Source organism: Labrus bergylta, chromosome 6, assembly GCF_963930695.1.
Source record: "Labrus bergylta chromosome 6, fLabBer1.1, whole genome shotgun sequence".
NCBI classification, from domain to species: Eukaryota; Metazoa; Chordata; class Actinopteri; order Labriformes; family Labridae; genus Labrus; species Labrus bergylta.
Window position 1 is genome coordinate 17,029,131 of NC_089200.1, and position 15,026 is coordinate 17,044,156.

Genomic DNA, 15,026 nt, shown 5'->3' on the forward strand with positions numbered 1-15,026 from the left:
CAAAAACCTGAGGTCTGCATGTAGCCTATCTCACTTTCTTGCATTTCTTTTTAATCTTGTTTTTAAAAAAAATGTAGGATATATGTGGCCTATATAGCCTAAACATTTAACTTTTATTGATGCCTTTTAATGTTTTCATGTCTCATGCAAATCATTTTGATGTTTTGGTCTATTAGTGGAAGAATCAGGTGACATCCACGGAGACAAAGACTTGTGCAGTTTTTCTGGCAGTGCTTTTTCCTCAATGCTGATGTGCTAAAGTTGGATGAAGTAGAAAGTCTTTAGATGTGGTGTTTTTTATTTTATTTTAAATTCCAGCCCATTGGACAATAGCAGGAGGAGTAGGAGGAGCCAGCCTGAACACTACGGCTGCCTCGGCTCTTTCTCTGCTCGTCACTCTCCAGCAGGCTGCGTGGCTTTAAGCCGACAACACACCGAGCAGCGAACTTTGTTTTACTTTGTTTTCTACGCGTGTGTAAACTCAAATCTCGCCACGCGAACAAATGGCTCAACAATTTGCTGAAAGCTTTGGGGACGATACATGTTTTAAACCGGAAGGTGGATTTGTCTAACTTGTGTCAAACTTCAAACAAAGCAACAACGGAGGAAGTTGTAACCGAGATAAAGGAATCCCGGATCTGATCTGCGCCTATCAAGGTAAAAACCTAATCCGGCTCAAAGTATCGATCCCTGACATGCGTGTTTGTTGGACGTTTCTCAACCTTTCCGGAGTGTGAGGAGCTCAGTTACAGGCTGTAACACTGAACCCTTTCATGTTGGCTGTTTGTAGCAGGCTGGCTGTTTGCAGGCTGCTGCTAACTTGGGAGGAAAGTTGAGCGCATGTTGAAATGCTGACCGTAGTTTCACATTTACTGCGCAAAACGAATTAGATTTCACACTGCGTCCGTCCAAGGAGGTCACATCATTTGAAAAGTCCACTTAAATGTATCTGCGGTAAAACAAAGGACGATTTAAAGCGGAAGATATTTATTAGCCCCTTTTTTTTTTTTAATTGTGGGCAGTCTACCATGCTCTGGTTATTTAAATGGCTTGATTTCTTTTTTCTTTCTTTTTTTACAATCAATGCGATCTTGTCTAACGATGGCACGTTATTACATCACAATATTCAGACGAAATTAAGTGAAAGAAAATCCCTGAAGCATGCATTTAAGTTCCTCTTATTTAAAATTCATGCCATTGCTGCGGGCCTATCCACATGAATCAAACTTGATCAAAAGAAAAATTGGGGGGGTTTCATCTCTTGCACTGTGGTTGCATAATCTTCCACCCCAAGGAGCTGGTCTGAGGTGTCACATGTTAAATGGGCTTTAAAGCTTCGCCTTTGGCACCGTGTTGTATTTGAGCCAGCCGAGGAGCAGAGAATAAGTTGACAGGAATGTCTTGGCTCCTCCCGTGGCTGAAGGTGACTCACAGCCCTCACATGTTCATAGGGGTGGGAAGAAGTGATATAGTACAACACACCCAGGTGTTGTTTCTTTCATTAATCACAGTAGGAAGCGTTAAAAGCCTGTTAAAGTTGCTCATTTGAGAATGTGTTTCTGGCACTGTTGTATCTTTCCTAGTGTAAATCTCTGTGTCATGCAGTGAGTGAACACGCTTGTTTCCAGTTGGAGTTTTCCTTATCTGAGCTGCTTTCATCTCTACAGTCTGAAGTTCATTTCCGTTGTACCTCAGCGTACTGATAAGAGTATTTTATTTCTGAACTGCCCATTTATCAGCTGTTGGCATGGTGATGTATGTTTGAACAAAAATAGTAGGAAGGTTTTATGGTAGCGTTCACATCAAAAGAAAGTTGGCTTGACCCTCATAAAGTCTTGTATCCTGGTGCCGCTGTCATAATCAGTGGCATAAAAAAAAAAAAAAGAGCAGCTGTAATGATGTTATTCTCTTGTTTCCTTCTCCAGGTTGGCGTCAAGATGTCTGTCAGCAACCACGAAAACAGAAAGTCACGCTCCAGTTCGGGCTCGATGAACATCCAGCTCTTCCACAAGACGTCCCACGCAGACAGCCTGTTGACGCAGCTCAATCTGCTCCGCAAACGCAAAGTCTTCACAGACGTCGTCCTGAAGGCCGGAAACAGATCGTTCCCCTGCCATCGGGCCGTGCTGGCCTCCTGTAGCCGGTACTTCGAGGCCATGTTCAGCGGGGGTCTCAGGGAGAGTCGAGACGCAGACGTTAACTTCCACGACTCTCTCCATCCTGAAGTGCTGGAGCTCCTGCTCGATTATGCCTACTCGGCCAGAGTCATCATCAACGAGGAGAACGCAGAGTCCCTCCTGGAGGCAGGCGACATGCTTCAGTTTCACGACATCAGGGATGCGGCAGCAGAGTTTTTAGAGAAGAACCTCCACCAATCGAACTGTTTTGGGATGATGCTGCTGTCGGATGCCCATCAGTGCCAGAGACTGTACGAGCTGTCATGGAGGATGTGCCTGGCTGACTTCGCCACTCTATTCAAAACAGAGGAGTTCCTTAGCCTGCCCAGAGACAAAGTCCAGGAACTGATTCTTAGCGAGGAGCTGGAGGTGGAGGACGAGAGCCTGGTGTACGAGGCTGTGATTGACTGGGTGAAGGCTGATATGGAGCGCAGACACAGCGAGCTGCCCGAGCTCCTGCGGTGCGTCCGCCTGGCGCTGCTTCCTGAGACATACCTGCTGAAGAATGTGGCTTCAGAGGAGCTGGTGATGTGCCACAAGGTGGGGCGGGAGATTGTGGAAGACGCGGTGCGGTGCAAAATGAGGATCCTTCAGAACGACGGGATTGTAACGGGGTTCTGTGCCCGGCCGAGGAAGGTGAGCCAGGCACTGCTGCTACTAGGAGGACAGACCTTCATGTGTGATAAAATCTACATGATTGACAACAAGACCAAGGAGATCTGCCCCAAAACAGACATCCCCAGCCCCAGGAAAGAATGCAGCGCGTGTGCTATTGGTTGCAAGGTTTGTATAGTATACGTACTATCTTACATGGTGATTTTTTTATTTTTTTTTATCTGGAGGTATATAGACGCACTCTTAATATCATTTCTTCCACATTAGGTTTATGTTACTGGAGGGCGTGGGTCTGAAAACGGAGCCTCCAAAGACGTCTGGGTGTATGACACATTACACGATGAGTGGTCCAAAGCTGCGCCTATGCTGGTCGCGAGATTCGGACATGGATCAGCAGAGCTCGACCACATGCTGTTCGTCGTGGGAGGACACACTTCGCTCGCAGGGTCCTTCCCTGCATCTCCATCTGTGTCTCTCAAACAGGTGGAGCAGTACGACCCTCAGACCAACAAATGGACCCTGGTGGCTCCGCTCAGAGAGGGTGTGAGCAACGCTGCCGTAGTCGGTGCCAAAAACAAACTCTTTGCCTTCGGGGGCACCAGTGTAAACAGGGACAAATACCCCAAGGTGCAGTGCTTTGACCCTTGCCAAAACCGGTGGTCAGTGCCAGCAGCCTGCCCGCAGCTGTGGCGCTACACCGCAGCGGCTGTGGTCGGAAACCACGTTGTGGTGATTGGAGGGGACACTGAATTCTCAGCCAGTTCTGCTTACCGCTTCAACAGCGAGACGTACCAGTGGTCGAAGTTCGGTGACGTGACGGCCAAACGGATCAGCTGCCATGCGGTGGCATCAGGAAACAGACTATATGTGGTTGGGGGCTACTTTGGAGCTCAGAGGTGTAAGACATTAGACTGCTATGATCCATCGTCAGACTCTTGGGACAGTGTGACCAGCGTGCCCTACTCACTCATTCCCACTGCTTTCGTCAGCACATGGAAGTACCTCCCAGCATAGAGACAGGTGCTCTGACTCTCTGATGTTTTTACGGTGAGTCATTTCAAGGTTCCTTAAAGTGAAATAAATAAATGTCAATTAGATGTCCCATACATAGTGTCCCTTCTACTGCAACATACTGTGTGGAAACTCATTCAAACAACACCAGTATTTAACAGCCTCAGGTGAATGTTAGTGGGAACTGGATCAGGCCAGTTTTTAAAACCCCTCACTGTTTTCCGGGTTGCTAGTGGTTACAGTTACACATTATCTAGCTGCCTTGACGGCAGAGTGTTGGATAAACACAGTGATGTCTGGGTTTGTGGAGCAGGAGGAATGTTAGCAGTGCCCGTAATTACAGAGCAAGAGCTACAACTCAGGACCCCTGTCCCTGATGGGAGCTAGCTGGAGAGTCAGGGATCAGGTCTACGCTTGTAGTTCAGAGAAGCAAGTGGGCCAGATGCTCTGCAGGGACCGACCTGGACTCTATTATGAGTCAGTACCTCAAAAAGGTGACATGAAGATCTTCAGGCAAGTTAAAACAACCATTTCATTATTGTATGTATGTTCATTAAACCATATAAAATCACAAAGCAACGTCCATATAAAAAAAAAAAAACACAACAATAAAAAACAACTTCAGTTTTGTATGTGCTGGTGAAGGATGCTGGCGTAGTGTTCTTCTCACAGTGAAATATTCAGAGCAGATCGGTGAGCTCAGGATTCAGGGAGGTAGGTCGGGGGGAAAAAAGTGAAGGATGTTTCTCAGAGATATGAAAGTGTGATTGACAGAAATGTAACAGACAGAAAAGGAATCGCTCGTCCCGAAGGAATGACAGGCAGCAGCTTTCACAGCTTCATGTGAGACAAGAGATGATAAATATTTGCTATGTGAGGGAGAAGAGGTGGAGGGGCAAGTAGATGAAACTAGAAGAGGTAATAGTATTTTTTATAAAGGTTTGTTTGGAGTGCCCGATGGTGTAAGGGATCTAGTCAGGTTCTTGTATATTGTTAAATTATTAGTTCTTTTGGTTTGGCCTCTATCGGAAATTGGAAATGTAATAATAAAAAAAAGACAGGCTTTTTATTGTCATGAAAACATACACTTGCTTCACATAGCTGTCGCTACAATACTGTATTGTTTTGTGCTAGAGGTTAAATTGCGTTAAGCAGCACATTCTGCCAAAAGGTGATCGATTGATTGACTTAAATTGTTCACTTGTGCAACATCCTCACTTACTTACTTAGTTTCTTGTCCATAGTGAGGTATAAGGTTGAAACCTCTCTCATATCTGTTTTGAAGAAGGCTGCAGCTAGCAGGCCGCTAGTTTAGGACAAAAACTGCTAACGGGGAAATAGTTGTGTTGGCTCGGTCAGATGGAAAAACATTCCACGGAAGTTGTTTCCACTCTTAATACTAAGCCAAGCTAGGCATCCTACTGCCCCAGTGTTGTATTTACCAATAATCTCCTCATCTAACTAAAAAAAATGCTTTCAAAATGTCAAACTATTGCTTCAAGTAGCCTGGAACTGCCAACTTATTTTGAGTGGTGGCACTGTGAGATTCTACTTTTCTGTAATGAATCAGGGGAAATGAGTCCAAAAAAGCTCTTTTAATGTTTCCAAGACTTTTCAAAGTAAAGCTGAGCGGACGTGATCGAGGAGAGTTGGGTTTATGTGTGCCTTGTGTCTTCAGTAAACTGTATATGACAGAGCAGGGGGCTTAGTGTTATGCGGCTGCTGCTATGAACTGCTATCTTCATGGTTCCAGTTTTTTTTTTTTCCTAGGCCAGGATGGAGACAGACAGGCTGTCTATGAAAGATCAAGAGCACAGCATCCCTATGAACTCTTTCTGCTACAGTAGCTCCCATCCAGAAGCTCACTGCCTTTATGTTTAATTACTGCAGTCGTGGAAACAGCTCCGATTTCCAGCTTGTTAAGGAGGCTGGCTATTCTCTATCAGCTGAGGCAGGGGGCAAGAGAGAAGACGTGGAAAAATGTAGGGGGGCAACAAAGTGACACACACACACACACACACACACACACACACACACACACACACACACACACACACACACACACACACACACACACACACACACACACACACACACACACACACACACACACACACACACACACACACACACACACACACACACACACACACACAGAGAGGAGATGAAGAGGACAGAGAGTAAGACCAGGAGAAGCAAAGCTATATTTTGCTCTGCTTGGCAGCCGAGACTAACGCCTGCCTAAAAATACTTCCCCCTATCCCGAGGTTGTCAACTTTCAGCGGGGGTCAAAAAGGAAAATAATTGTAGTACATTTGTGTGTGTGTGTGTGTGTGTGTGCTTGCATATGAGCGCTCCTTTCATGTCAATGATGGGTCTGAAAAACCAACAGTCAGCAGCTCAAGTATTCACTAGTAGTATTGTGAGTTATTACGCAGTAGTGAAACCACTTATTTTCCACTAGCACTACTCTGCCTCACACACACACACACACACACACACACACACACAGGCACATTGCTGTCATGGCCTGGCCTTTTAAAAAGCCAACCATCCTTACTCTAACTCCGGGGGAATGAAGGTGTGGCCTGCATTCCTATAAGTAAAGATGTGTTAATGCTGCCTCGTGGTTCAGGCCTAGTTGTTGTCCTGTGGCCTGTACAGGGGCTTAGCAGCCTCTCTGCCCTTTTTTGTTACCACCTACTGCAGTGTGCAGCCCTGTGCATTTCCACCAGATGTGACTTGCCGCAGACTCGAGGGCCAAAACCAGAAGCCACAGTTGATGGAAAAGTATTTGTAAATGTTAAAACATTATGGTTTCGTTTTTTGTTACGCTCCAGGCAGGAGAAGTAAATATGATTTTAAGCTGTAGACTTGGAAGACAGACGGACAAAATGAATGGAGATATTTTGAAGAAGTGTTGCAAGTCAGGCTTTAATTGATATATTGAGTGTGTTTTGAAGCTAGTTAGCAGAGTAGCTGTACTGTGTGATCTGGTCACTTGTTGATGCCAGACAGGATGTAACCAGAGATCTCTGCACAAAGTTCAGCCCTGTCTCTCTCGCCTTTAAATCACTGGAGTGTAACAGTCCCAAAGATGACTGTTATCAACGCTTGAGCTCTTGTTTTCTAAGCCCCCCCCCCCCCCTCTACCCCTCCCTCCTCATCTCCCCTTCACGCTCCCCCCCACAATAATCACAGATATAAGCAGCATTCTGTTTTTAACGGCTTCAACCGACATCCTCATGATGTGGCCCCAGCGCTGTGTGTGATAGGGTCCACCTGGAGGGGTCAGGGGCCACAGGGGGAAGTCCTCGTGGGGCTCTTCGCATCCCTAGACAGCTGCTGTAAAATGGGAAGGTCACAGTGGGATCAGGGAGGAGGAGTGCAGAGACCTCCAGTCACTCGATACTAATGTTTTATTAATGCCTCGCTGTGAGGGCCACCAGGAACACATCTGAATGAGGCTTTTATTGTGGCATCTGTGTACAACAAGCCCCCCCCCCCCCCTCCCCTCTCCTGTCCCCGCTCACTTCAGACACACACATGCACAGTTAGAGTCAGCACGTGCACACACACACTTCGTCCCCAGTCCCTTGAGTAATCAATCTACCACATTACAGTCTTTGGCACGGCTGCTTAAATTAGCATAAACCTAATGGTGTTTTTATTGGTCTTTTCTCCAATGCGGCGAGTAACAAAAAGGAAAGGGGAAAAAGATGCCTAAAATGGCTGAATAATCACCCAGACTAATTTGATTACACCCTTAAAAAGGGACGAGCTGTCATACAGTTACAGAGGCCTCTTCAGAGAGCCAGCTGGAATGGGACTGAGTGTGTCTGCCTGGTAATTAATCTGAATTACGTAATATTTGCGCCTCTGAAGTAGCGCTGGAGTGGTGCACATTCAGGCACAGAGATGCTCTTTGTTCGAGTCTTAAACTGGAGTTTGTGTAAGGATTCATCAAGAAATGCCTCAATGTAATCTGCAGCTGCTTTAGGGAGATACTTGTGTCTCTTGGCTCGAGCCGAAGTCCTTTCATTAGTCCCTGAAAAACGACGCAAACTCATGTAAATGAAGTGACGGTGATTCATACGTTAGTCAATGCAGTGAAAGTCTGGGTGGTCATTAGTAAACATAGCACAGACCTTGTTGGACACAAGGGACAGATAAAGAAAGAGGACTCAGCATTAGTGTGGTCAGGTGCATTGTGGGTAATTGGGCCTATAGAAGACGCAGATGGAGCCCAAAGTACAAAAAGGAGTGGAAAAAAAGAGCTAAAAGAGACGTGTGGAGGATTAATGTGAAAGAAGTCTTAGCGCACACGTCCTCCTTCACTGTGCAATTTTTAAACCGGAAAAAAAAAAGTTTTAGATTTAGTAATTATTTTTACTTTGGTCACTGAAATTTGGTATTGTTCCCAAATGGAGGAGAGAGATAGCTGATGGGAGCAGACAGACTGCGGCAGGTTAAACCGCAGCGTGTCAGAGCCAATCACTTCATGAAGTCCCAGGCCATCTGTTCGCTCTGCTGAAGGACACGGGGGGCTCCCTGCATCCCTCACAGCAGCACACGCTGGCCACTGCAGTGCACCAAGGTGTTTTAAACCTGTTCGCATCCCACATACAAGAAATTGTAGTACCCCTGTTGGCAGATGGAGGTCAGATTCCTGAAGGTCAATTTTGGTTATTTTAGTCAGAATGAAGTGTTGTGGTTTGAAATGTTGGAAAAGGAGAGAATTGGAGCCGCCACAAATCAGTGTTGTGAGTAATTAACCCTTGACATGACAGGTAATAATGACAGAGGTCTTGTGTTTGCAGAGGGAGCTAAGTTGGATCATTTGAGACAGGGATGGTGTTTTATTTTTTTGATGTCCTGATGATGACAGACTGACACCCTCTCTGCTTCAGCCTGTGTCTCTATGAGTGTCTCTGTCGTTGTGCTGTAGATACTGATAAATGACTTAAAGCTGCAGCTTTTATGAAAAGTGGTGTTGGTTTTCACTCAAGTTTTTGAGGTTTAAAATGAGATAAAACGTGCTAACCAGTGACAAGAAACTGGCTGTTTCCTCCCGTTTCCTTTTTTTTTTGGGTACGATTTAAAAGGGGATTGATTAATTGATGAAACATGTGAGATTCTGAGTTGTTAGTGTGTGGATAGTATGACCTGTTAGAAAACAGCCAAATGAACTGTTCTCTTTTTTTCCAGTTTTGTGCTTGGCTAAGCTAACAGGCTTCTTGCTGGCGTCACATTTTTGAGGATTAAAATGAAATGAAGTGTGTTAATAAGTTATCTTTTAAGAGCAGCTTTCAGGGGGATTTTGTTGCTTTTTTTTTGACAGACAGGCTTGCTGGCTTGCCTTGCCAGGCTTGCCTCTTTTTTTCTTCTTCTTACTTAAGTTAAGCTTAGACGAGATGAATAACTGCTGGCTGTAGCATCATATTTAACTGAGATACACTTACAGAGAGTTGGTACCTATCTTCTTTCTAGCTCCAGGCAAAATATTGCTCTATTGCTCAAAACTGTTTCTGTTCAAAGCTTGTATTTATTTATTTACAAAGCTAAAATACGGTACGTGTATGCTTTAAAAAATGTAATTTGAATGGGCCATGTTTTGTTAGTATGTGTGTTTTGTAGAGACCTGTCTTTTAAGAGGCCTATTCAGGTTCAAGACGAAATAGATAAGTTTGCACAGCATCAGCCTGATAGTCGAAGTGCAAGATGTTTTTTATCCTCCTGTTTCTTCCTCTGAAGCTTGTTTGTCACCTCTTTTCTCTTCTTGTTGTGTCGTGTCCTACTGTCAGGCTTCAGGGCGATGTATTCACAACAGTAGCGGTTGTGCTTGGATCAGTGGAGGCTTCTGTAGTATCAACCAGCTTTGTGAGGAAATAGAAACGAGAACTCATTATGTTCTCCAAACAAGCCCCCCTCCCCCTCCCCTCCCCCCCCAGCAGAGCATGCCTGTAACTGTCAACTGATTTCTCCCCGCTAAAGAGAGCACACAAACATCCTTCATCCACAGGCCTGAGTTATCATCGTGAATATGCAAATCAGAGGTAAACGTCATGCTGGGCTGCTTCAGTGTAAAACAACATCAGAACAGCAGTAGAGGAAATGTTATCTGGGGTAGCAGAGAATAAAGATGAACATTTTTTTTTTTTTTCAAATTTGTCGTAAAAGGTGGTGATGCTAAACATCAACACAATCTGAACCTAACCAAAGCTTCTGACCGTTTGAGTTCTGAGCGTATGGATGAAGCAGATGGTTTGTGTATGTTTAACTGAGTCCTGAGAAGCTTATTTTCCCAGATTGGGGTCCTCTCCTCTGCCATCATCTGATGTTTATTACCTAGCAACATAAATGGCTCAGCCTAATCCCACATACCAGCAGGCCTTTGGTTAAATAACGCTCCGTCCAGCGGCATTATTAACACTATGTGGGTAAGCCTGATAAAATGGCTTGGTGATAAGCTGATGTGTAGCCCGGAGGAGGACTGGTGTTCCTGCATTCCTCTCTGCTCCCTGAGACTGTCCAGGTCATGTGGCTGGTCCCCATACAGCAGCACCTAAACATTAATCTCTCTGTGTCTCCTTCCACAGATCGGCCACGGTGTCTGGTATGCAGCCATGTGTACTCCCACTTTGCCGAGGAGGACGGAGAGGAAGAGTTTGTGTATTCCTGCTGTGGCTTCATGCAGCCAGAATCACATTATCTTCAGCTGCAACTGCCATGAAACAGCCCAGAGACTAAAAGTCTGCGGCCTCTTCTCCACCTGATCTGTTTACTGATACTGCTCGTGTAACTTTCCCATGTAGGTAGCCTGAGCTGGACTCGTTGCTATGTACTGCACAAGCGTCTCAAGGTAGTAAAGATGTCTGCTCTTGGACCTTCTTACTTTTTCTACTGTGACTGTCTCAGCCCACACTGCTCCACTGACTAACTCCATCATCAAACCAGTAGATTACCAGTTTAACAGACTCCATAAGGATCTGTCGCTGGCACGACATCAAAAAAAAGAAAGCACGCTGTCCTTTTTATGTGGTTTCCCTCACCTTCTGACACCGCACGTTTCCTCAGGTGTAATTTATTTGGACTGCTGATAGACTGAATTAGACCTTTGCTGTAACCGGCACATGGGGAAGGAGAACAGACGTTCAGGGTAGTGTATGATTTTGTGCACAGAAACAATCTTCCTGTCTATATTTTTAGACTTTGGACTCGGGCTTCCCTCAATTTTGGTGAACTAAATTTGTATCATCCTCCTCGACTTAAAATACACGCTCTGTAGAGAGAGAGAATGTGGCCCATTATGGCTGAAGAAGATGCGATTTTGTTTGAAGTTGTTTTTTTTTTTTTTGTTTTGTTTTTACGTCTGTGTTTTGTGTCTCAGGGTTATGTTGAGTATGCATGTATTTGTACAAGGAAGGGTAAGATTTCTTTTTGTTTTGAAATAATTATTTTGTGAATGTATTATTTTGTGATAAACTATTTTATAGAATCTCTTGGTTTCAGAGTGCATTGATTGACAATGTTTCGCCAATGGAAAAGTATGATACTGCTGTGGCAGTGGTCATATTTCAAACAGAAAGGTTGCCAAATCTGAATAACTAACCATCGTTTCCTTCTGACTTCAATAACAAAAGCTAAATATGTTGAAAGTAGACAGTAAATACTTTGTAGCTATAATGTTGATTTTGTCATGTACTTTTTCAGGACCTTTAATGGAAGTCTTCTGTGTGTACAGCTTGTTTTTTTTTTACTTTTGTCATTTGTAGAAGCCTTTGATTTTGCACATTTTGTACAAAGAAACCTCTTCATTGTCTTAATTTTTTGTAACTTTGTCTTAACCCAGCTTGGGTAGTGTGAATAATCAAAGCCCTTTTTGTAGCAAATTCTCTATCCTTCTTAAAAAATTACTCTGTGTGCAACTCTGCAGTTTTCCAAATATATCGAAGTAAATATGAAATACAGCGATATATAAAGCTCTTACTGGTACACCATCTGTTACTTCATCTTCTGCAGCTTGTAATTCATCAATAAATATCTGAACAAACATATTTCCTTGTATGGCCCCTGTTTTTCATGGGAATGAGTGGAATTCTGCTGCAGTGTCTTTAAAGGCACTTGGGTCACCATATAATCACAGGTACTCTTAACATGCCTGAGATAGTTTCCGAGTGCAGCTCAGGATTCCTTTTGATGTTAGCAGTAACACCTATCTCCTTCTGATGTCGGTTTTTCACATGCGCTTCCTCTGTATCTACTAATCCCCCACTTGTAGGAGCGATATCGCTGGTTATTTGGGATGTGAAGTGTGAGTCTCTGCTGCTCTGGTACTCGTTTGGAAGACGTGCACACATTATAACCTTCAAACCGTTTTTGTTGTGCAGCTGAGCTCAGCTCAGCTTCTCTATACCTCCATACCTTACGTGAGAAGAACGGTGCCTGTCAGACTGGGCGTTGGGTGTGGAGAAGTCTGTGTCTGGCAGATTTTTTTTCAGACTGGCAGGGAGGAGAAGCAGAGAGGAATGTACCCACACTCAAGTTCAGGGAGGTGGCTCTCAATGTGCCGCCTGCAGCCTCCACATTTTTTTTGCATCTCTGCCACTTAGACATAATTTCTGTGGTGATCAAACCATCCAACCCATCATAAAATTCTGACATTACTCAACAGCATTTTTAATTTGCAACCTTTGCTAACTTGAATGTTTCTCTTTATTTGAAAGAAAATGAACATTGATTTCAAATTGTAGGTTACTGAACTCGTTAAAAGAGAGAACGGATGACAAAAAAAGGATGTAAAACAAATTATCAACCACTGATGCTTAATACAGATACAAAAACAGGTTCATGACATTGGAACGGGTTAACTAAAAAAGGTCAATCTTAGCTCAGGCTCCATAATCTTGTTCTGTAACTTTCAAACCCATCTCTCCTCTGGATTTCCTCAGTTGGTTTGTTTACCAGTAAGGACAGGACTAATGAGATCATGTTTTAATTGTGGATGAGTTATAAAAGGGACGTTTTTGAAAGCTCTGGAAAAATCTACCAATACAAAGACCTTACTGTTTGAGTTTGTTTCATTTCTTTTTTTCAGGCTGTTTAGCCTTTACTGTTCAGGCAGCTTAACAGAGACTGAAAATGTGGGAAGGAGAGAGTAGGGTGGACCAAAAGGACGAGGCTGGGAGTGGAACCTACAGCTGATGCACATAGCTTCTGTGTAAGTGGAGTATTATGGATTTAAGACATGGACGCCCTTTAACTGTGCTCATAACACAAAGACTCCAAAAATACCTAAAAACTTGAATTTGTTGACTCGTGACTGACTGTGTGACTGACTGTTTGACTGGCAGTATTATAAATAAAGTTTCACATCTGCACAATCAAACACCAGTTTTCTTCTTTGGGAAGTTACTTGTTATCCTCTCGCTGCTCTTCCAGTCTCACCACTCACCTTTGTATCCTCCTCCTGCTAAAGCTTGGCAGGAGACAAGACATGTTACCTGGAGGATGTTTGAGGAAGATGGATGGATGAATATGTACTGTATAGTGTGTGTGTGTGTGTGTGTGTGTTTTTGCATATGTTTATGTGCGAGACAGTGAGCTGTAGGGAGGGTGTGACATGTAATGCTGACAAGATACACGAAAGAAACAGCTGACTGAATGTTTTGCAAGTGAAACTCATGAATATGAAATGAACACTTCCTCAGGTCTGTTGATTGTTGTAACACCATGTTCAAAATATTTAAACACAGTGTTATGAATGTCTAAATAACAGAAAATTAGATAAAATATTTCAGGGGGTCTGCCCTGAAAGAGACACTTCAGTGACATAATGAATCTTCATAAGTCTTTTTTGAAGCCGACTGAAAGACTTCAAAGCGTGTTGTTAATTGGATGTCAACAAGAGGCGGCTCCAAAAACTCCCTCTCTTCAGCCATGACATCATGCCTGTAACAGGCTATGTCCAGTCAAGCATGCGGACATGTGGGTGCCCGAATGGGCACAGTGCTTCATCAAAGGTTAATTTATGGATTTTTAAAGACAATGCAGACATGCATAAAAAGATGAAACAGTCCTCTCTGAATAGGGTGAAGCTGGCACTGGACAGAAGGATGAACTTGCCGAACAATGGCTCCAATTGTGATGCAAAATGTGCAAACCAAGCAATTTCAAAGAGAACTCGCCGACGAGACAATTAAACCGAGGCAAATAAACAGAGATTTGAAAGTATGGTGCAGACAAAAGACTCTTGGAGGTCACCAAAACAAAAAAAAAATGGGAGGGAAGGCAGGGCAGAAGGAGGACAAACTGCCATAACAATCTGGATTCAAAGACATGTGGGGTCTCTATTAGTGTGTGTTGTCTGTATGTATGAATCTATGTTTAAGTGCATGTGTGTCTCTGTGTGAGTGTTTTCAAATTGGGGGGGAAAGAACAGTTAACGCTTCTTGTTAACCCCTAAGAAAGGAGGCAGCGAGGTGGAACGGATGGGATGTTGCGCCCAGCCGCTCCACCCAAATATTGGCGTGTGTCTGCTGGCCTGAGACCTTCAGCTGGGGCCTCTCCCTGATCCGCAAAGGGGACTCACAAAAAAAAAAAAAAGGCGGCGTGATGAGGCCAGGATCGACCTCCTCACATGTTCCCCAGGGGGCCTGGAGGACGCCACTGCAAGCCAACTGCCAGCTCAAGGGCAGATCAATATGTGGCTTCCACGTGGCAGATCTGATGTGACAGATCTGCTAAAAACAGACTTTATATCTCAACTTATATAAAGAAATAAAAGCCAGAGAACATTTCATTGTCTACACTGAATGATTGCATCTTTTGTGTGTGTGTGTGCTTAAAGAGAAATACAGCCAGTGTCACATCTTAAAAACAGTTGATTCAAAGGAGATTTGTAACTCCTCTCTGTCACTCAAACATAAGTCTTACTGGTTTCAAATCTCTGTCAGTGAACATTAGTCTTCCTCTCTCACTTTCCACTTTCTTTAACATTCAGTTTGTTAGCACAGGCAGAAATAAAGACATGAGGAGCCTGTCCAATCTGCAAGGATGAATCATTTCTTAAAACTGTATTCTCAAGCCGTCTCTGTGTCTCTGCTGGTTAGAGTGTTAAATGTCTCCACTTACTCTCTGCCTCTGTCTCTCTCTCTCTTGGTATGGGCAACTGAGCTGGCAGCAGCTCTGAGGTTTCCAAGCTGACTGGGTAAGCAATAAGTG

At 44.0% G+C, this 15,026-nt stretch overlaps 1 protein-coding gene across 1 annotated transcript; it reads left to right on the top strand.

Moving 5' to 3' along the window:
• Window positions 1-381: 381 nt before the first annotated feature.
• enc3 (ectodermal-neural cortex 3) lies at window positions 382-11,860 on the top strand. Its single transcript, XM_020638988.3, has 4 exons — window positions 382-657; window positions 1,926-2,960; window positions 3,060-3,839; window positions 10,403-11,860. The coding sequence occupies exons 2-3, from the start codon at window positions 1,938-1,940 to the stop codon at window positions 3,804-3,806; spliced, it is 1,770 nt and encodes a 589-aa protein (XP_020494644.2). The 5' UTR covers window positions 382-657; window positions 1,926-1,937; the 3' UTR covers window positions 3,807-3,839; window positions 10,403-11,860.
• The last annotated feature ends 3,166 nt before the right edge of the window (window positions 11,861-15,026 follow it).

Coding starts and splice junctions, on each gene's coding strand:
- enc3 (XM_020638988.3), top strand. CDS start 1,938: ATGTCTGTCAGCAACCACGAAAACAGAAAGTCACGCTCCAGTTCGGGC. Junction 2,961..3,059: donor CGTGTGCTATTGGTTGCAAG/GTTTGTATAGTA, acceptor CTTCCACATTAG/GTTTATGTTACTGGAGGGCG.